Below are 21501 nucleotides of genomic sequence, written 5' to 3' on the forward strand. Positions count from 1 at the left end.
TTAATAGTGAAAGGAAGGGAACTCAAGAGATTGGGACTGAACAGCTGTGTAGCCTTAAGAAAACCAGTAATCAGTGAGGCTAACCAGAAAAAAGGCTTCAATTTGCTAGGGAGCATAAAGATTGGACTCTGGAGCAATGGAAGAAAGTCATATGGTCCGATGAGTCCAGATTTACCCTGTTCCAGAGTGATGGTAACCCTAACCCTAACCCATCAGGATAAGAATAGATGCAGGTGAAGTGATGCACCCATCATGCCTAGTGCCTACTGTACCAGCCTGTGGGGGCAGTGCTATGATCTGGGGTTGCTGCAGGTGGTCAGGTCTGGGTTCAGCAATAGTATGTGTTCAAAGAATGAGGTCAGCTGACTACCTGAATAAACTGAATGACCAGGTTGTTCCATCAATGGATTTTTTCTTCCCTGATGACACGGGCATATTCCAAGATGACAATGCCAGGATTCATCGAGCTCAAACTGTGAAAGAGTGGTTCAGGGAGCATGAGACATTATTCTCAGAAAGGGATTGGCCACCAGAGTCCAGACCTTAACCCCATTGAGAATCTTTGGGACTCTACCATCATCAATGCAAGATCTTGGTGAAAAATTAATGCAACACTGGGTGGAAATAAATCTTGTGACATTGCAGAAGCTTATCGAAAGAATGTCACAGCGAATGTGTGCCGTAATCAAAGCTAAAGGCGGTCCAATGAAATATTAGAGCGTGTGACCTTTTTTTTTTGGTGGTGACTTTTGTTTTGGCCTGTCAGTGTAAAAAGCTAATATAGCCGCTTTTGTTGTTTTTATTGCAGAAGGAGGCGAAAAGAAAAGAAACTTTTTCAGAAGCTCAAAATCACCAAAGGTCAAGCAGGCAGCCTCCAAAGCAAAAAGCAGGAGGAGTCTCCCCCAGTTCCATCAGTGATGCCCAGTTCCATCCTGAGCCTAACTAAGGAGGTTTCAGAGGAGGACGAGGAGAGCAGAGATATGGCCGATGTGGAGGGGGGGCTGGAGAGCAGCTCTCTTGAGGTGCTGCCTGAGGATCCTGTGGGCGGTTTGGCTGTCCTGAGCAATGCCACCACCTTCTGCTGTGGCAGTCCAGAGGTGGAGCAGCCAGACATGGAGAAATCTTCTGTGAAGAGTCAGACTGCAGGTGGGAATATCGTCAGTCCTTTACGTCTGCTGCTTTCATGTGTATATCTTCTTTACTCGAAGTCCATTTGCTTTCCAGTTCCTCAAAGACCGTCAGTGGGAAGTCTTGGGGATTTGATGTTTGTGCGACTGCGGGCTCAGTCATCTGCAGGAAAGACGAAGCCTAACCCATCAAAAACTTTACCCAGAAGGGACACCTGGTTGGCCCTGACACAAGAAAGGTAAAAAAGTGTCTCACTTTTTTTTAAAACAATATTTGAACCTTCGAACATCTGACAGAGCTCCATTTAGTCCATCAAGTGAAGACAAAAAGGATGGACCAACTGCATACCTAACAAGACATGAACGTCCACCTAGACTAACAAGCTGAGCAAGGAGAGCATTAATCATAGAAAAAGACAAGGCCCACAGTAACTCTGGAAGGGTTGCAGGGATCCACAGCTCAGGTGGGACAATCTGTCTACAGAACAGAGTGGCAATAAGAAAGAATGTTCAAGGCTAGCTGCAAACCATGTAGAGAACACAGAAAAGATCTAGAAGTAGCTGCTCTGGTGAGATGAGACCAAAATGTGTTTGAGAAACTATCACTGCAAATCACTCTAAACACAGGTATCAAGAGATGGGAGACACCAGGTCCAGCAACCTGGGCTTCAGTTTTTGAAAGAAATTCCTGAATCAAATAAAACATTTCTATTATATTCTACTTTACTGAAACGCATCAATATAAGACCTGTTTGTTATTACTTAAAAAAGCTAGAAGGGCCAAATCTTTGCTGTTTGGCTTTGTAAAATTTCCATTGTAGGTGTTTTGCTTTTAGAGCTTTTTGCTGCTTTACCGAAGTAAGTGAATGCTCCTTCCAACCCATTTAAAGTCAGGACTTGTACATGTTAGCTAGTGACTTTTTAACTGAATTACTTTAGAAGTAAACTTGCAGATTTGTTATTTTTCTGTCCTCTTTCCACATCCGAATAACAGAGATGATCAACAATCTTCCTGAGGAAAAGGAGACCTGATAATAAATACTGTTTTAACAAAAGCCTCCCAGTTTGCTCACAGCAGAGTCTCCTTTTCCAGCGTGTTGGTGCAGCTGTCGCTGTTGTTTGTCATCTCTGTAATCCTGACTCATCCTGCTCCCGCTGCAGCTCCGAGGAGCTGCGCTTTTATCTGAAGCTTCGACGGCCAGACCTGTATATATTGGAGGGGGAGGAGGAGGGGGAGACCGATCATGATGAGGAGGAGTTTGTTCTCATTGAGGATAGAGGACAAGAGGGAGAAGAGGATGAAGAGATGTTTCAGGCACTCCGCGGCTCAGGGGACGACTGGGAGGTGAGTGGGTTCAGAAAGATGAATGTTATTGTGGCTTGGGTGTGTATACAGCAGAGAAAGGCCATGTGACCCTCAGGTGGACTTTCATACCTGTGGATTAAAATGTTTTTTAGCTTCTGGATGTATTTTTTAAAAATGGATGTTTTTCTTCTGTGGAGATGGTGTTGATGGAAGAGAATAAAGACAAGCCACTCATGGTAATCGACAGGGAACCCGAAGGAATTAGTAACATCATCGACAACAGCCATATTCTGGAGGCTTCGCATGTCAGAGAGGTGAGCAGCACACTCTGGCCACTCTTCACACTCTGCACACCCAGTATACTCTGCATACGTGCACTGTGTTTGAAGCTGAAAAGGCTGGATAAAGTGAAGCCTTCATCAGCCAGACTTAAATATGATAGAGCAGACTACCTGATGTTCTAAAGTTTTCATTCCTATTGAGTTTCTTTTATTTCACTTTAAAATTGAGTGATTTCTGTGATGTTAGAAGTATTTTATCACTGCTGTAGCAAGAAATCTGTTAAGCTATCATATTCATAAATTAGTCAGTTTGATAACTGAAATCTGAAAGATGATTTATTTACTTTCCAGTGTGTGAACTTTACTACAGATAAAAAAGCAAGGAGATTCAAATGAAGCATCAACACTAAAATAAAAATGTCAGTTAATGATGATAAGAATGATCCATTGTAACTGTTAATTGTTAATTAAAATGAAAGGAATGGGCTTTTAAGCCTAGTTTTGACGTGATGGCTCCTTTAATGTAAGAGCAGAAAGGAATAAGGAGATTCAACTCGGAGTCTCAGAACCCGCCGGACCAGCTGTATATGGAAAGCCGTTTTAGACATAAAAGGCAGCTTACAGTGCCTTCTGATGATCTAATTAGCGCCACTTGCTGTTAATTTAGCACCTCTGCACACCCAATCAACACCACCTGGTTTGTAATCAGTATAGCGCCACCAGGAGTTAATTAAACACCATACAGTGGTTAACAAACGCCTAATGGCCTGTCTGTTAGTAAGTGTGCACTCATATCCTGACAGCCATGAGTTTCTAACAATAATTTAAAAAGTAAATATGTGGAAATCAATTAACATTTTTAATTCATTGTTTTTTTAAATCTTTATTAATAATTTTAGTTGTTTATCATGTCATAATCCCGTTTTGCAGTCATTTGTATATTTTTCAAGCCATTGTGACATTTTTATTAATTCATGATTTATAAATGAGATAGGAAATAAATCCTCCAACCTTGAAGTGAGATATGAGAGCTTTTTAAAGCTACTGGCTGTAATGATTGGAGGGCAGTTACTCATTTAGCGCCACCATGAGTTTGTGCTATACTTTTTGAACATCAGGGGGCGCTTATTAAATGTCTGCTGGTGTTAATTAACGACGCTGCAACACTAAATTAGCAAGGATTTTAACTGCATTTCTTTTTTAGATGTCAGGTGATGCTTGAAAAATTTTATGTCCAAAATGGCTTTTCAGAGGTTTCTGCACCAGAACCACCACAGTACAACTGAAAGAGTACCTGGATGATGCACAGTATCTTTAATGGCAGACCCTTCATTGAAATTTAAAGTTATAAGTATAGAAGCTATTATTGTTTTTAAGTCTTAATAACAGAAGCAGTAAAGTTTGGTGGTGCAGCAACAGCAGTATTTGCAAAATATTATCTCTCATTGATCAGCATGATCTGCTGGTTATTATCATTATCTGTTGGTTGCTGTAATCAACTGGTTTTATCAACTCAACCACTTACATTTTACACACGCTTTGACTTTAAGTGCAGAGTTTGAGCTTCTAAGTGTCTTAGAATTCAATGTTTTAGGAACTTTCATGTCTAAATTGAGCATGTTGTGACTTGTGTTTTCTTACTGGACTCAACAGATGTTGAGCATTCAGTTCAAATAAAGTGGATCATGCTGGTTTTGTATTGCAAAAAAACCCAAAACAAAACATTGAGGTTTCTGGTTGTAAATTGATAAAATGTGAAAAGGCTGAAGGTGGTTAAATACTTTTGAAAGACTCTGGGTTAAACAGACAAACAGGGTCTACGTACATATTTATTTTCTAGGATACCCGTGGCATTGTTCTTGCTGTTTTATTATCATTTCTGCTCCTTTTTGCTTTTTTCAGCTGTGTAAGGAGCTTCCCCCCAGGACGGTGGGCCAGACGTGGCAGCTGGCTTACAGCACGTCCCGTCATGGCGCCAGCCTCAAGTCTCTTTACAGGAAACTCAGCAACACTGACTCTCCTGTGCTGATTGTCATAAAGGATGCACTAGATGAGGTAAAATCTGTAACATAAACTATGAATGTGCTGCAGTCTAGTTAGTTTTCGTAATTTTTTTCTCTTGTGGCTTCACTCCCATCAGCTTTTCGGAGCCTTTCTCTCTGATCCTCTGAGACCCAGTGAGAATTTCTATGGTACAGGAGAAACCTTCCTCTTCATGTTGCATCCTCGTTTTAAGGTAGTATAACTGATAAACATCCTGAGAACGCCAATATTGACCAGATTTATTAAATATAGCCTATACACAACAAATTCCAACTTTATTGTTCTTGTCAAGGTAAAAAAACATCAGAGAATTAGACAATTTACAGCATTTGAGATGACAGATCCCCAGAATTTGATCATTTATGTTCCTCGAAATGTTTTTGAAGATGGATTAGCATACCGTGCACTGCAAACATGTGCATGTAAGTAGATTGAGTCCACCTGTGTGTAATTTAATCTTACAGCAGATGTTCTGTTTCTGGCCTCAGAGGTCCCTCTCTGTTAGAGAACATTAGAGAAGAAACAGCATCATGAAGACCAAGAAACACAGCAGACAGTCAGGGAAAGAGTTGTGGAGAAGTTTAAAGCAGGGTTAGCTTCTACAACTAGAGCTCTGTTCAATCCATCATCTGAAGATGCAAAAGGAATGGACCATCTGCAGACCTACCAAGACATGGACGTCCATCTAAACTGACAGGCTGGCTAAGGAGAGCATTACATAGAGAAGTAGCAAAGTGGCCCATGGAAACTCTGGGGGAGCTGCAGAGATCCTCCAGAGTTACCATCTAACCATTTGTATTGCACTCCACAAAAGTGTGTTTGTGGAAGAAAGGCATTCAAAGCCAATGCTGATAGAAAACCATTAGAAGTTCCATTTAAAATTTTCCACAAACAATGTTGGAAGACTTGAGCTGTTTCAATTTCTGAATGTGCAAACCTGATAGAGACATACTCCATTAGAGTTACATCTATAATTGCAGCCAAAGTATTTCTACTCTAACTCAACACTTTCAGTCAGGGTGGCTGATTCTGACTACTCGCCACACTTTTCAGATGTTTATTTTAAAAATGTTAAAACAATGTGTCCCTTTTTTTTTTACTTCATAATTGTAGGAGTTGTTCATTCAAGCTGATATGTTGCCACGTAAGTTTTACATGTGCATAGATGATGTTACCATGGTACCTCTTTTTATACGGCTCACTTGGGGTGTAATTAAGGATCAAACCATAATGAACAAACGGCAGGTGGCTTTTCAGGAAGCATTTAGTCTTCACTTGGCTTCCAAAATGGATGTCTGCAAGTCAAAGGTTTGTCACGAGCAGTTCCAACCTTTCATGGCTTACTGAGGAACTATATGTATAAATGTGCCGTTGAATGAGTAAAAAAAAAAAATCAATAGTAAGAGGCTTGGCTGCTAAAACATGTGGTGAGGCAAGGTATATGTCAAGCTTCTTTAAACACTGGAGCAATTTTCTTTATATTTTCATCGTTGATAGTTTTATCTGCTTGAAGATTGATGTTTCTATGTCAGTGCTATTTTAATAATATGAACTAATTCTGTCTGAAATAAAGATTAATAATGATTGTGGTTGTAACAATACGTGGGAAAGTTGAATCGTTATGAACGATTTTGCTGGACTCTGTTTGAGAAGCTATTTGTGGTCATTTTGTCTGTCATCTCAGTGCTTCAGGTGGACGGGAGAGAACTCCTTTTTTATTAAAGGAGACTTGGACTGCTTCGCTGTTGGCGGTGGAAGGTAAAGCGTTTTTAGCATTAGATTTCTTTTATTTTGTACATGCATGTAAACACAAAGTTGAAAGACTTTTTTTCCAAAGATTTATTCTACACCCACCCACCCTCTGTGTCTCTATCTGCTCAGTGGTCACTTTGGGCTGTGGGTCGATGAGAACCTGTACCTGGGGCGCAGCAGTCCGTGCTACACCTTCAACAACTGCTGCCTCTCTGAAACCGATGATTTCCGCATCATGGAGCTGGAGGTGTGGACATTTAGCTGAGGAGACTGCTGGTCACTGAAAAGTAGAAGCTGCTCGTCTATCCCAATCACATCCATATCTTTTATCAAACTAGAGTCATGTGCTGTGGACTCTTTCCCTGAGTGGGGTTCAGATGGTCGACTGTTGTAAATGTCCGACCCATTCCTGTGGGTTTGGCAGCCAAACTGAGCGCAGCTGAACTGGTACCAGACTAGATTCTTTGAATCCATTGCAAGTGTCAGAGAATGGACTTTGGTCTTAATGTAAATTAGCACCCTCACGTCATTTTATAATTTAACATAAATAAATACAATCCTGTGCCTGCCATCTTAATGCATGACTAATCTTAAAATATGTTACTCTTCAGTTGACGCTGGAGGTATAAATGGCTTTTTCGTCCATCTGGTATGGTGCCTGAACACTGTATTCCACCACTGAGGTCTCTCAACGTGAAGGAGAAGGTGTAGAATGACTTACATTATGGCTGTAACTGTAATATACTGACTCTGATTGACCAATCTACCTGATTTACATCAATCAGTACTGTGGATTGATTAATTAATGTGAATTTGAATGGTTGTATAATGGATCTACAGGGCTGGCCAGAGGGTTGCATCCACTCATCTGTATGGATGTCATATGAATTTGGGGCTTTTAATAATGTGTTTGAACTATTCTTTTTTTTTTGAATGCTGGAGTTAATATAGAGAAAACAATTTGAATGGCTTTTAAAAAACAGAATTGGATTCACTGGTTTGTGCCTATTGTGACTTTTCTCTAATCCAAACAAGCTCCACACTAATATTTTGTTAAACGTTCCTTAGCAAGCTGCAGAGAAACCACACACTTTTGTAGCCATCAATAAACTTCTGGCATAATTCTGCATGGATCCACTCCTCTTGGCAGAAATGGTAGAGCTTCTTTAGATGGTTGGTTTTCTGCCACAAACCTGGCTTTTAAACATAGTCCATAAACAAGGGTGATCCCAGAAACTTAATGTGAGTCTGCTTTGGTAACTCAAAAACAGTTTTGGATCAATTTCCAGTCAGAACAATTCATTCACCCTGTGCAATAAACCAGAAAAACTAGCAGCAAAATGCCCTCGGCATGATGCTGCCATCACCATGTTTGAAAATGTGTGCGGTGTTTTTAGGTTTAAAGCCCTCAACATGAATCCTACAAACATCTTTCTTCAAACTACTCAATGTTTGTCTTGTCTAACCATAAAATGTTTCTCTTTGAGGCATGTAGCTCGTCCGTGCGGCAGCTCCCGGTCAGGCTAAAAGGAGTCTTTTTTGGGGCGGGGTCTTCTGGCTTGGTCAGTGTACTTTCAGTCCAGGTTGATGAGAAAATTAACTTCCATTTTACAACAGGTTTGAGCCCCAGTAATTTCCAGGTTGGTCCTTAACATCCAAACTACTTTTCCTTTCATCTGAGGGGTACAGTTTGGGTCATGTGGTGGAGACTTGGGCACTATTGGGTGTTCCATCAGTGCAATGATCCCAGACTGAAATCAAAAGGGCTTTTGGGGGTGGATGAACGAGGCTAACATTAAGTTTTGAGAATAGCCTCGACCTCAGCCTTGTGGAAAAAATGTGGACTATGCTTAGAGGTATGGATGCACAATATATCTGCATTAACATCGTTAGTCATTTTTTAACATATCTGTATCGGCCCCACAAGTAAAACTGGTGATGCAGCGCAGGATTGTGGGCTATTTAACTGAAGCAGAGAAGCAATGTGAGCGGTGTGGTCATTTTTTTTTATGTTGTTGAACGGGTAGGGAAATATAATTTATATAATATCGCTGAATATCAGTTATCAGCCATAAGAACAAGTTTTGTATCGGTTCATCCCTACTTAAAAGCATGGTGTCAGGAAATTAACCATTTTAAATGAACTCTACTCTTTGACATTAATGCAGATGAATAGTGGATGCAGACTTCTGAACAGAACTGTTTCCAAGATTGTTGCTGAGAAAGAAACACTCTTATTTGTACAGAAAAAGTGTATTTATTATGGAAAAATTGCACAAATGGGTCAGAGAATAACTGTGTGGTTACTCCAAAGGCTTTGTGCAGCAAACAGAAATGACTTGGTTAAAGTTCTTGATTTTCTGGAAAGCTTGTGGTACCAGCTATGATTCTCTGCATCTTGTTTTATATGTAAATGTAAATTAAGGACATGAGGAACACACTGAAGCATGAGATAAAAAGTTTCTTGTCTAGGTACAGATACTATCAAGCTTGCTGTATAATCAGTATAATATCTTTATAGCTAAAACATCAGTTTTGTCTCATATGTGTAAATATGAAGCAGGTGGAAATTAATCTAATAAATCAAAAACAATGGTCTTTGGTCTGATTACATTAATATCAGAACCATACAATGCTTTCAAATGCAAAAAAAAAAAAACAATCTACATTATGTGCCACAGTTTGGGTCTCCTCCTGAGTCAGAGGACTTTGTTCCATCCAGCCGCGCTGGCAACAACATCAGGCATCCCCCGGCTCAGAGAGCTTTCAGGTGACGTCTTCATAAACTGCGCAAAGCACAGCTGGAGGCAACAAGAGCCCCTACCCCCCAGCTCTGGCTACACTCAGCAGTAAACCTGTTCCCATGCAAAACCATGAACAAGAGCCTATTGTCTGCAGTGCTGCATGATAATTTAGTTTGTCCTGCATTTTGGTGCCACTTTGCAGACCTGACCTACACATCAGTTAGCTGCTGCTTATAGATGTCTAAATATGGCTACATGATTGTCTCTTTCACTATGTAAGCCACTTAAAATGTTTATTTTAAACCAACAAAGGCAGAAATCACTAAAAAAAAATGTAATTTTTAACCACAAAAGATGTTTGAATAAATAAGAACAAAGTGAACAAAATGGAAAAAAAAAACAGATTCTTTGCTGCAAACAGATGGGAAATCTTTACATGCTTATTGGTGGTATTTTCCTGATCCTAGGTCTTTACAGTCCCTTTTACAGGCTGAGGGGCTCAGGAGTTATCAAATTCACACATATTACTGGGTGACGTAGTCCTTGGCCTTCTCCAGCCCCTCCTTCAGGAAGCTGATGTACGTGGATGTCGAGGGGTCCTCGAATCCCCCAGAAAAGCTGAAAGCTGCTCCTTCGTCCTCTGGTTTCATTGCTGTCTGGTCCAGGAAGTAGTTAGCATTGATGTGATGGACCTGAGGGACACACATGAAAGCTGATTCCTTTCAGCTGTGGAGCCAAATGCTTATCTCATCAGGAAGGAAGGCTGGATACCTCTACAACTAGTGACCAGACAAACTGACACCAAGTTTCCAAACGTTGTTCAAGCAAAACATAATTCAGGGCAGTCTGTTTACAGAATGAGGATGGCTTAAATTATGAATACTTATTAAATACTATTCTTAGAGTTATTCATAAGAACCAATGCATGCATCCTGCTGCAGATTCTTCTGAAATGTATTTGCTAAATGAACATTTTTACATAGGTCATACATAAAAGCTGTATTTACAATAGTTCCATTGGGCAGTGCCACCAACATCTCCACGGGGAAACTGTACTTCTCCAGATGTAAGCGGGCCTTTACACTCAGTGCAGGGTTCTGCTCGTCAGCCTGAAACAGGTTTTAAACAGAAACAAACGGTTGTATTGTTGCACAACAGTTAACTGGTTTCACTGGTTTCTGGTGGCCCTGATCACTCACTTGCATGTTCTCCAGCTCTTTGACCAGAGACCAGCTGCTGATGAAGCTCTGGTTGAGCAGAGCGAGGACGGGCGAACTTTCCAGGACCGTCTCCCGGAGAGTTCGCCCCGAACCTGCAGACGTTTGAGGACAAAGTGAAGGTGAAAAGATGAAAGTACTAAACTAACAGTGCAGAGCTTCAAAAACTAGACTGCTAAAAAAATAAAGGGAACATTCAAATAAAACATCCTAGATCTGAATGAATGAAATATTCTCATTGAATACTTTGTTCTGTACAAAGTTGAATGTGCTGACAACAAAATCACACAAAAATCATCAATGGAAATCAAATTTATTAACCAATGGAGGCCTGGATTTGGAGTCACACACAAAATTAAAGAGGAAAAACACACTACAGGCTGATCCAACTTTGATGTAATGTCCTTAAAACAAGTCAAAATGAGGCTCAGTATTGTGTGTGACCTCCATGTGTCTGTATGACCTCCCTACAACACCTGGTCATGCTCCAGATGAGACGGCGGATGGTCTCCTGAGGGATCTCCTCCCAGACCTGGACTAAAGCATCCGCCAACTCCTGGACCGTCTGTGGTGCAACGTGACGTTGGTAGATGGAGCGAGACATGATGTCCCAGATGTGATCAATCGGATTCAGGTCTGGGGAACGGGCGGGCCTGTCCATAGTTTCAATGTCTTCATCTTGCAGGAACTGCTGACACACTCCAGCCACATGAGGTCTAGCATTGTCCTGCATTAGGAGGAACCCAGGGTCAACCGCACCAGCATATGGTCTCACAAGGGGTCTGAGGATCTCATCTCGGTACCTAATGGCAGTCAGGCTACCTCTGGCGAGCACATTGAGGACCGTGTGGCCCTCCAAAGAAATGCCGCCCCACATCATTACTGACCCACTGCCAAACCAGTCATGTTGAAGGATGTTGCAGGCAGCAGATCTCTCTCCACGGTGTCTCCAGACTCTGTCACGTCTGTCACATGTGCTCAGTGTGAACTTGCTTTCATCTGTGAAGACCACAGGGCACCAGTGGCGAATTTGCCAATCCTGGTGTTCTCTGGCAAATGCCAAGCATCCTGCACGGTGTTGGACTGTGAGAACAACCCCCATTTGTGGACGTCGGGCCCTCATACCATCCTCATGGAGTCGGTTTCTAACCGTTTGTGCAGACACATGCACATTTGTGGTCTGCTGGAGGTCATTCTGCAGGGTTCTGCCAGTGCTCCTCCTGTTCCTCCTTGCACAAAGGCAGAGGTAGCGGTCCTGCTGCTGGGTTGTTGCCCTCCTACGGTTTCCTCCACGTCTCCTGGTGTACTGGTCTGTCTCCTGGTAGCGCCTCTAGGCTCTGGACACTACGCTGACAGACACAGCAAACCTTCTTGCCACAGCTTGCATTGATGTGCCATCCTGAATGAGCTGCACTACCTGAGCCACTTGTGTGGGTTGTAGAGTCCGTCTCATGTTACCACGAGTGTGAAAGCACCACCAACATTCAAAAGTGACCAAAACATCAGCCAGAAAGCATCGGTACTGAGAAGTGGTCTGTGGTCCCCACCTGCAGAACCACTCCTTTATTGAGTGTCTTGATAATCGCCAAAGATTTCCTCCTGTTGTCTATTTCATTTGAACAACAATATGTGAAATTAATTGTTAATCAGTGTTGCTTCCTAAGTGGACAGTTTGACTTCACAGAAGTTTGATTTTCTTGGAGTTATATTGTGTTGTTTAAGTGTTCCCTTTATTTTTTTGAGCTGTGTGTGTAACTGATCTGTTGGTAACTTATAAACAAAGTGCCTAACATGGGTTGGCCAAAACTGATGCTAAAATCTGTGTTCCTTTAGTCTTAGTGTTTTCATCAGTGCTGTAAAAAAAACTATTTGCCCCTTACAAACCAGTTCTGCTTTTTCATCCCACTTACATGTTCCAGATCAAACTAATGTTAATATCAGGCACAAATAACCTGAGTAAAAACCGTCATTACAGGAATAAAACTATCCAAACCAACCTGGTCCTACGTGAAAATATAAATGCCCTCCATCTGGTAATTAGTTAATTAACACATTTTTTTATTTCAAAATCATAAACCATATTCAGGCGTCACTAAAAGAAGTCACTAAAGAACCCTGAACACGGTGGTAGCAGTGTGATGGTCTGGGGCTGCTTTGCTGCTTCAGAACGTGGACGACTTGCCACAAGTTCTGCTCTTCACCAGAAAATCCTACAGGAAAATGTCCGGCCATCAGTTCGTGCCTTTAAGCTAAACCACATTTGGGTTATAAAGCAAGAAAATGATCCAGAGCAAGCAGGCACGTTCGTGGCTAAAACAAGAGTGTTTAGAAGGACCTAGTCTAGACCAGACCTAAATCTGTTTGAGATGCTGAGGAATGACCTAAAACCGCTCACTCTTGCTGATAAAACAATTCTGCAGAAAAGGGCTGTTTCTGCCAAGCGTCACACAACTATAGGGCCAGGTTGGTTTGGACCACTTTCTTCTCTTAATAAATGAAATTATATCAAAAACTGCCTTCTGTGTTTACTCATCTTATCTTAGTGTTATTAAAATCAATCAGCTGACACATTTACACTAGATGTGACCAGCAAACACTTCTTCGCATAATCCAGTCCTGTAGAATTAGCTCCTCGTTAACGACCTCACCTCAGCAGGACTGATCATCTAAAGCTCCCCACAGCAGAATGGAGTGCACCAGTTTCTGCTCTGCTTCGGCTCGCTCAAAAGCCTCGGCGAAAGGCAAGTAGGGCACCTGCAAGCGCACACCATGTCAACATCAAACCCCTGCTGTCACACACTGATCATTCATCCTCTCTCATGAATGCCAACCTTCTTGAACGGGTAGAAGGTGACCTCCATGCGGTGGAAAGCTTCCTCCTGACTCATCTCTGAAGTCCAGTGAATTTCCTCAAAGACGAACTGGATCGGTTCGCTGCTCCCGTCCTGACTGTCGATGACGTTTCCCTCCTCGTCCACAATGACAGAGGGAGTGGAGGGGCCCACAGACTGCAGTTCCAACTACAAAAGAACGAGTTTTCTTCAGAGACATTACACGTACAGTGGATCTAAAAGTCCTGTTAAAACGCCAGCTTTTCCATGACTTCAACCTTTTACCAGCTTAAGTGTCACATCTATGCTCAGAACTGTTGGGAGGAAAATGCAAGAAATGAAAAAGTGAGCACACCGTTAAAGTTGAAGCACTGATCCAGTTTCAACATTCAATTTGCTTGAGTTCACACCTGCCATTAGTTACAGGTGTCATACGAGTAAAATTAGCTAATTCATAATACGGCAGAGGTAACCGCGCAGAACTGGCACACTGATGGATGGGGAGGTGGGGTCATTTTTTCTGTTCACCCTGTCATATCGAGTAATAATGCCGTGCATCGTATTGATTGGACCTGGTCGGGTCAATCTGTGTCTCTGTTGGTGCTTCATTCTCATGCAATATTGAATGGTTTTGGTTGATTTTGGAACAGAATAAATGTATTGCTGCTGACCCACAAGTGGCCTGGAGTTTGTTTGGAGCACGCATCGAGCAGGTCTTATCTCTGAGTTTAGCCCGTGGCGGTCCTCATCTCCGCAACCAGTTTATAGGAAATACGACAAGGTTTAGCTTCCATAGTGGGATTCGTTTTACAGGATGTAATTGATTTAAAACCATCATTCAGGAGAAGGTTTCGAAAAAGTCTGGCGCATATGTTTCTGCACATTCTTGGACGGATCTCAAAAATTGATGAAAAGCTGATCAGGGTTTCTGACAGGAGGACCGAAGAAGCTGCAGGGATGTCGGTTGTGTTCTACTTGTGACAATCTTCTGGATTCTCCAAATGTCTGGACTAAGGAGGGTTCTGAGACGCAAACTACCCGTCCTGGCAACAATCTCCAAAAACTATGTGCAAGAGTGGGTTATGGTCCGATGAAAACAGACTTCAAGTTTTGGGCCACAGATCTACAAGTTACGTTCGGCACAAAAACCACACTGTGCATCATCAAATTAACACCATACCCACACTGAAACACGGTGGTGGCCGTATCATGCTCTGGGCAAACTTTTGTAAGATGGAAAAGCAGGATGAACTTATGAACAGTTTGAAATACATGCCAGTGTACAACCAAAACCTTCAGGCGCCTTCAAGAGAGGTGAAGATGAGGAGGGATTCCATCTTCAGCATCACAGTAACTCAAATCATTCATTCAAATCAATAGAAGGGTGATTTCACCAGACGTAAATGAACATAGCCAGAGTCCAGAAGTAAATTTAACTCAGAGTCTGTGGGGTTGCCTGAAGACAGCTGTGGACTACAGATGTCTTCTCAATCTGATAATTAGCAGAACTTTTGCAGGTAAGTCAAGATGTGGGAAGCTGTAACACTCCAACAAATGAAAGCTGAAACTGGATGAAATTGTGTTTTCATGACAAATTGCAGCTGTATTTTTTATTATTCTTCTGACAGATTTGTTTTAGTTGATCCATACAGGATATGCGTCACATTACAAGTTAAAAAGTATTGAAATTTTAGATCCATTTTACAAACATATTTCCGTACAGTTTAAAGGCTTAACAATACACTACTTATAAAAGATTGAGTGAACCACTCTTCACACTATAAATAGTCACTGTGTTACAGAGAGAACAGAAAGTGATGTGAATATCTGATGATTCCTGTATGTGAGAGGAAATGTTACCTGTGGCAGATATCCGATGTCCACCTCCATGTTGCTGCTCTCGCTGGCTCCATAGAGCCACTCCATGTCCACGTTGAGAGACCTGCGGCACGCGGGGACATGTCTCAGTGTGACTGAGCAGCGCAGAGGGAAAACACACAGCGGCTTACCTGTTACTGGGGACATAAAGGTGGAAGTGACGGACGTGGGAAGCATCCTTTGAGACGACGATGTTCCCGGTGAACTGACCCGGGGTGAACCAGAAAGGAAAGTTTGGAACGACATTGAGCTGGAACTCTGCGTGAATCCTGCATGTGTGAACACAAGAAGAGACTCAGTTTGTGCCAAAGAAAGTGATTTGATTTGAAATGCACCGATCTTCATCAGATGTTTTTTTACCAAGCTCAAGCTGTCAGGCATTCAGAAAAAAAACTATTTGAACATGATAAATGACACGCCCACACGATTTTCATAATTCCAATAATCCAGAGCGCTATCCGTGGGAGTATAAGTGTAAAGGTAAAATCATAGTTATTCGTATGCATTACACACAGATCAGTTTATAAGCAGGAGTATTATAGATTTGTTAGGTTCAGGAGCCGAGTATGAAAAGTCAAATTTCTGCCCTCATACTCAACAACCATTAGTTTACGAAGCTGTTCTAAGGTTTGGTCTTTTCTAAGTGTCCAGAATCAGTTCAGCTCGGCACCCTGCACACTTCCAGGGGAGGAGACGTCACAAAGGTCTCCTCAACCAGTCATGGGTGGCTTTAGTTATGTAATGCCAGACGACCAATACAAAAAAACAGATTACATTCAGTTTTCTAAAACGTTTTCTTTAAACTAAGAGAGAATAAAACTGTCCACAATGTCACTTAAATTATCAATATTTCAAGTTACAACTAATAATTGGTCATTTTAAAGCTCACTGAATTTCTAAATGAATAAAATCACATCATTTATATCAGGAAAACCTCAACATATTTTGACAGACATTCAGCCAGAAATTTTTAGCATATCACCTGACAGAGTCACATGTTTCTCATATTTCAAAAAAAAATTCTAGGACGGCCCCTACAGGAGGACGAAGTTATTTTGACTTGACCTGCAGTCCAGCAAGGATGCGTGAAGGGACCTGGAGAAAAGACGTTCTTCTAGGTGCATCTATGGTCTCACACTTTTATCAGAGTAGCGACTCTGACTTCTCTGTTCCTGGGGTTCCCAGCCTTCTACCACGCACTAATATTTGTCGTCAATGATGACTCTTTGTTATTTATATGGTGTCTACAAATATAGCTGTGCTTCGGCCCCTCAATAGTGCTATACGTAACTGTAAAGAGGTCATTGCGATATGTGTATTCCTAGATTACCGTTTTGCGACTGATTGAGGGATGTGTGATGTCATATGTCCTAGTGTTGTGTTTTAGCTCCAATCCCACATTACAAAGAGGCATCGGCAACAATCGAATCATTTATAATCGTCAAGAAAACAGATTTACAGTGAAAATAATCAAATCTAATTGATGATGTTTGCAAACCCCAAAGGCTGAGTGCATGGTTGGGATTGATTCTGTCGTCGTTTTAAATTCCAGCACCTTTAAAACGTTAATTGAATGAATGTAATTATTCTGGGCTGTTTAGCAGGACAAATGCATGGCGTTCACAAAAATCTCACATGAGAAGGAGCCTAAATATCCCTTTCTTCTGAAGAGCTAAATGACAAATCTCAAATGACTTGAAATGTGTTGAGATAAGTTACAGGTTGACGCATTTAAAAAGTTGTATACAGAATAATAACAGACTGATGCATGACTGATGGCATGTGGTAATGAACTGAGCTAATGCAGTAAAGCATTAATTGTGTTTGTGAGCCTCTAACTGTATGCTGTCACAGGTGCATTTTCATTTTTATCATCATTACAAGAAATACTACAAAGCTGAGTGATGAACAATTCCTGCTCTGGGGGAGCGTTACCATTTCAAATAACCCACCACATGTTTCTTATTGGCTCTGAGGATTAGAGCCCTTCAGTGTTTTCCAAGTTTAATATCCTGTAAGCTGAGGTGCATAGTGAGTGTATTATTACCCTTTTGTTATATCCATTAACCATGTTTTCTTTTTTCCATCATTTTATTTCATTTTTAAATATTTGATGCTCGTTCATTCAATCTGGGTTCTTTTCCCACAAAAACAGTTTTCTGTTAAGCTTTATTTCTGTTTTGTTCAATTTGTTTTTATGACAACTGAGGATAAATGTGTCTGGAGTTCTTGGACCTGATGTTTAAAAAGGAGTGTGATTTGAATGAGGAAGAAGTGTTGTAGTGAAACGATCTCAGGTGTTCTTCAAACATCTCCATCTGCAGCTACAGTTCCCAGCCTTGCACCCATCTAATACTATCAACAGTGCAGCTTCTGTTATTTTTATGCAGTCCCAGCTTGATGCCTGTTTGACTGATGCAACACGGCCATTATTTCAACAACAAATATAATGACAAAGGCTTTATTTGTTCCTCTCATTATTCACTGTGATATATTAGAATAGTCACTCTCCAAAATCATGAATTAACATCAATAGAAAGGTCAAATCTGAGGTGTCTTTGTGCATTTCTGCAGTAGTTTACAATGCAGGAACTGATTTCAGCTACAATTTTCAATCAGATTTCTGTAAAGGATTGTATCACTGTGTGTCAATGTCGGCAGTGGCTGCCTGCCAAAACAAATAATACAGTCAACATTCATTATATATTCCAGACAGAAGGCCCTGAGGTTGGAAAAACAGAAAATGGTGCTGAAAAAGCAAAACCAAAGTGAATTAAACTTCTCTCAGGCTGCTTCCTCACCTGAAGACGATGTCATAATAAAACTCATTGCTGGCCCGAATGCAGGCGACTGTGCCCTGCGGGGCAAAACGTGACTTGATAAAAGGCAGAGGGTGGAACATGCTCAACAGGGAGTGGATCAGAACCTACAACCGGAGAACAGGTCCCATCAGTACATGATGCATAGTTAGAACTCAAACAGACTGAGCAGGAGTGTCAGATCACCTCTTTGCCCTTCGGGGTGGGAGGGTGGTAACGGTTGTTGGGCAGGTAGCCAGTGAAGATGTTGAGCTCGCTGGGAATCACCCACCATGCGTCTCCCACCTCCACTTTGCCCTTTGGGGGCAGGAACACTCTGAACTGGCTGGCAGGGAATGAAGAGGAGGGCACCGCAGGGCTCGTCCAGGAGCGAAGACCACTCAGGGAGCTGTGAGAAACCTGCACAGAAATAATGCATAATTATTACAAATCATCTGCTGGTTCTGGATATTTGGACCTTTTTTCATAACAGCACAGAGCATTGTTGTTTTCTTACTCCAAGAAAACCATCCCTGCTTTTTGTCATGGATTCCAGCAACAGAGGCTGCATTTTGGCCTCCAAGACCAAAGTCTCTCCATTTGGGTCGTCAATCACGTCCTCCTCCAAATCCACTGGGGGTGTGATCCCTGCAAGGAAAATACTGTTACAGCACTTTGCAAAAGTATGTATACCCCTAAACTTCTGCACAGTTTTTATCTCATTAAAACTACAAACCTCAAGGTTTTCATTGAGATTTTATGGGAAAGAAATAATGTTGACCACTCAGAGTCCCATTCACCCATCTTCACTCCCAAACCTGCAGTCATTCATAGACCAGTACACAGACCCGTAGTATGAGTTGAGGATTAGGGTTTTGGGGTCTGGAAACTGGAGTAAAACGTGCAACATTCTGTCTGGAAGCCGCCCAGTACTTTCCAGAACCTCCTTTCACTACAGTTACAGCTCCAGATCCTTTTGGATACATCTCTTCCACCTTTGCCCATCCAGAGACTGAAGACTGAAGTTTGTGATCATCAGTTATCAAGTCTTGCCTCTTATCAATTGGATTTTGTTCTCGACTTTGACTAGGTCATTCTAACAAATGCATTTGCTATGACCTAAACCAGGGGTACCCAAGCCCAGTCCTGCAGGACTACTAAGCTGCAAGTTTTAGATGCATCCCTTCTCCAACACACCTGATTCAAATAGCTGAATTCCCTCATCAACTCTGCAGAAGCCTGGTAACGACCCATTAATGTGATTCTGGTATGTTGGAGAAGGGACACATCTACAAGTTGAAGGACTTGCTGCCACACACTTGACTTAAATGTGTTAACAGGCTTCTGTAGCACTTGATGACATGCTGAGGAGGTATGTGGTGCAACTTTTTAAATCAGCTGTGCTGGAGCACTGAGATCACTAAAATATGCAGGACACTGGGCCCTGATGACCAGGGTTGGGGTGCCACTGCCCCTACATGGCTTCTAGCAAACTACAAATGGGGACTTTTATGACTTTCATTCAACAGCTTTCTTCTCGCCCCTCTTCCATAGAGGCCAGATTTGTAGAGTGTACACCCAACAGTGGTCTGGTCGACAGATTGTCTCATCTGAGCTATGGATCTCTGCAGCTCCTCCACATTTACTGTGGGCCTAATGGCTGCCTATGTGACTAAAGCGCTTGTTGCCTGGCCTGTCAGTTTAAGTGGATGTTCATGTCTTGGTAGGTTTAGTTCTGACATTTCTCTCCATGTCCCGGATGATGGATTGAACACAGCTCTGTAAAATGTTCAAGGTTTGGAGTATTGTTTTACAATCTGACTCTGCTTTAACCTTCTCCACAACTTTCTTTCTGTCTGCTGTGCTTCTTGGTCTTCATGAAGCTTGTTTGTTTAGTTTAAATTACACACAGGTGGACTCTTGCTTTCTAATTAGGTGAAGGCAGTTAGTTACCCTAGATTTTATTTACGGGTATGAGAGAACAGAAATGAAATGAATCAGAAAGGCTGAAATGATGCACCTGTAAGCTTCTCTGCAATGGGTTTGAACTCCTCAGGACTCAGATAGAGGTCATGGTCCGTGTCCAAGGAGGAGAAGAGAAAAAGGCCCTCGGCACCCAGAGCTCGAATGCCCTCCTCCTGAGGAGTAACAGAGATCTTTGTCATAAAATGCTTTAAAGATTTCTAATTCTGCACCAAAAACTAGGACACAGTCATATACTCCAGAGTAATCACATGTTTAAGTCATGTTTGTAGACACAGAAATGCCTCTACGGTAACTGATGCATTAATTCTGCCTGGATGAAGACCAGTCCAGCACTGAGAAGAACCATCCTTGTGCCTACCAGCGGCTGTACAACGGGGGGAGGGGGTGCACAAATAACTTGGGAGAGCCAAACTACTGTGGATTTAAGGCTTGGTGATGTTTCAGCTGCTGGCAGGCAGACAGACCCACCTACCCGCCCAATAAAAGCACGAGAAAATCACGGATGGAGCTTTTAAAAGCGTCTAATGTAGGTGATGGAAATCTAATTTCTATGATTAATTCCAGGTCATTGAATCAACGCTGCTGTGTCTGAGATAAAATCCCAGACGTGGATCTTACATGACGCCTGAGGAGCTGGGAATCTTGGTAGTACTTTATCCCAAAAGCAACAAGGGGGACCGCACAGACCACCAGCAGGGTCCACATCCCTCTGTAGAACCAGGATCCAGATCCCGGACTCGTCTGTCCATTGTGCCCGTTCCTCCGCTCTTTCTCCGGGATTGTTTTATCTACGTCTGCGGCCATTCTTGACCTCCTCTTCAGCAGCTCATTGTAGCCTGATGAGGTCCTGAACCAGCTGCAGACAGAACTTCGACAAACCAGCAGAATCCGCCGGGAGATCTCTGAGCCTCCAGCCGGGAGAAGCGCCTCTTTCCCAGCCTTGAGTTCTTCCTCTGGCTGCTAGCTGCCCAGATTTATTTCCCACATCCAGACTGGAACCATATGGAAGCGGTTACATGCGTCAAGCGAAATGATTGGTCCATACAATAAACCGGATATTCTGCAAGGTGACCTTCACAATAAAAGCTCAGACGGTCGAAAGACCTCTAGCGACTTGGGTTGAATGTCACATAATTCATGTAAGGAAAATAAAGTGAAAGTGTTTAGTGGTTATAAATTACTTTCAGCTATATGTTGTCCTCATTATGCAGTTGCTACATACAGGAGGATGAGCAGGAGAAAAGCGATGCACATTTGGTATCATAAAACGAAGGAGAAGAACAAATGTATTGATAAATACAAATGTTGCAGTTTGTTAGAGCTTGTCATCTCATTTTTTCAAAACATTTTCTCAAAAAAAAAAAAATACTTCTATCATTCTTCTTTTGTCAAATATGACTTCCAGAAAACAATGGATTTTCATTAAAAGAGCTTCACAGGCAAGGATGCTGCTGATAGTAAGACTGCATCCCAATTTGTTGAATAACTCAGATCCTTTAGAAAAATCTGCAGTTCAGCAGCTTGGAAAAAAAGTGCTT

The 21501-nt window shown here is 42.0% G+C and overlaps 2 protein-coding genes across 5 annotated transcripts in view; one reads left to right on the forward strand and one right to left on the reverse strand.

Annotated features, from left to right (window-relative positions):
- Positions 1-9104, forward strand: part of si:ch211-15d5.11 (oxidation resistance protein 1) — a 26812-nt gene extending 17708 nt beyond the window's left edge. For all 4 annotated transcript variants that reach the window (XM_047344848.1, XM_047344846.1, XM_047344847.1 and 1 more), the window contains 8 exons: positions 809-1146; positions 1225-1366; positions 2289-2472; positions 2631-2747; positions 4617-4769; positions 4855-4950; positions 6442-6515; positions 6639-9104. In XM_047344848.1, the coding sequence (XP_047200804.1) occupies positions 809-1146; positions 1225-1366; positions 2289-2472; positions 2631-2747; positions 4617-4769; positions 4855-4950; positions 6442-6515; positions 6639-6774 (1240 nt within the window). In that variant the 3' untranslated portion in view covers positions 6775-9104. The remainder of the gene's footprint in view (positions 1-808; positions 1147-1224; positions 1367-2288; positions 2473-2630; positions 2748-4616; positions 4770-4854; positions 4951-6441; positions 6516-6638) is intronic.
- Positions 8747-20984, reverse strand: selenon (selenoprotein N). The gene is made up of 12 exons (XM_047344850.1): positions 20582-20984; positions 19998-20115; positions 18495-18625; positions 18185-18397; positions 17981-18105; positions 15311-15448; positions 15162-15243; positions 13302-13490; positions 13119-13224; positions 10453-10565; positions 10261-10362; positions 8747-9945 (listed from the first exon to the last, which is right to left on the reverse strand). Exons 1-12 carry the CDS (start codon positions 20765-20767, stop codon positions 9778-9780), a joined length of 1671 nt encoding a protein of 556 aa, XP_047200806.1. The 5' UTR covers positions 20768-20984; the 3' UTR covers positions 8747-9777.
- Between the last annotated feature and the right edge of the window lie 517 nt (positions 20985-21501).

The sequence above is a fragment of the Girardinichthys multiradiatus genome, chromosome 19, assembly GCF_021462225.1.
Source record: "Girardinichthys multiradiatus isolate DD_20200921_A chromosome 19, DD_fGirMul_XY1, whole genome shotgun sequence".
In the NCBI taxonomy this organism is placed as follows: Eukaryota; Metazoa; Chordata; class Actinopteri; order Cyprinodontiformes; family Goodeidae; genus Girardinichthys; species Girardinichthys multiradiatus.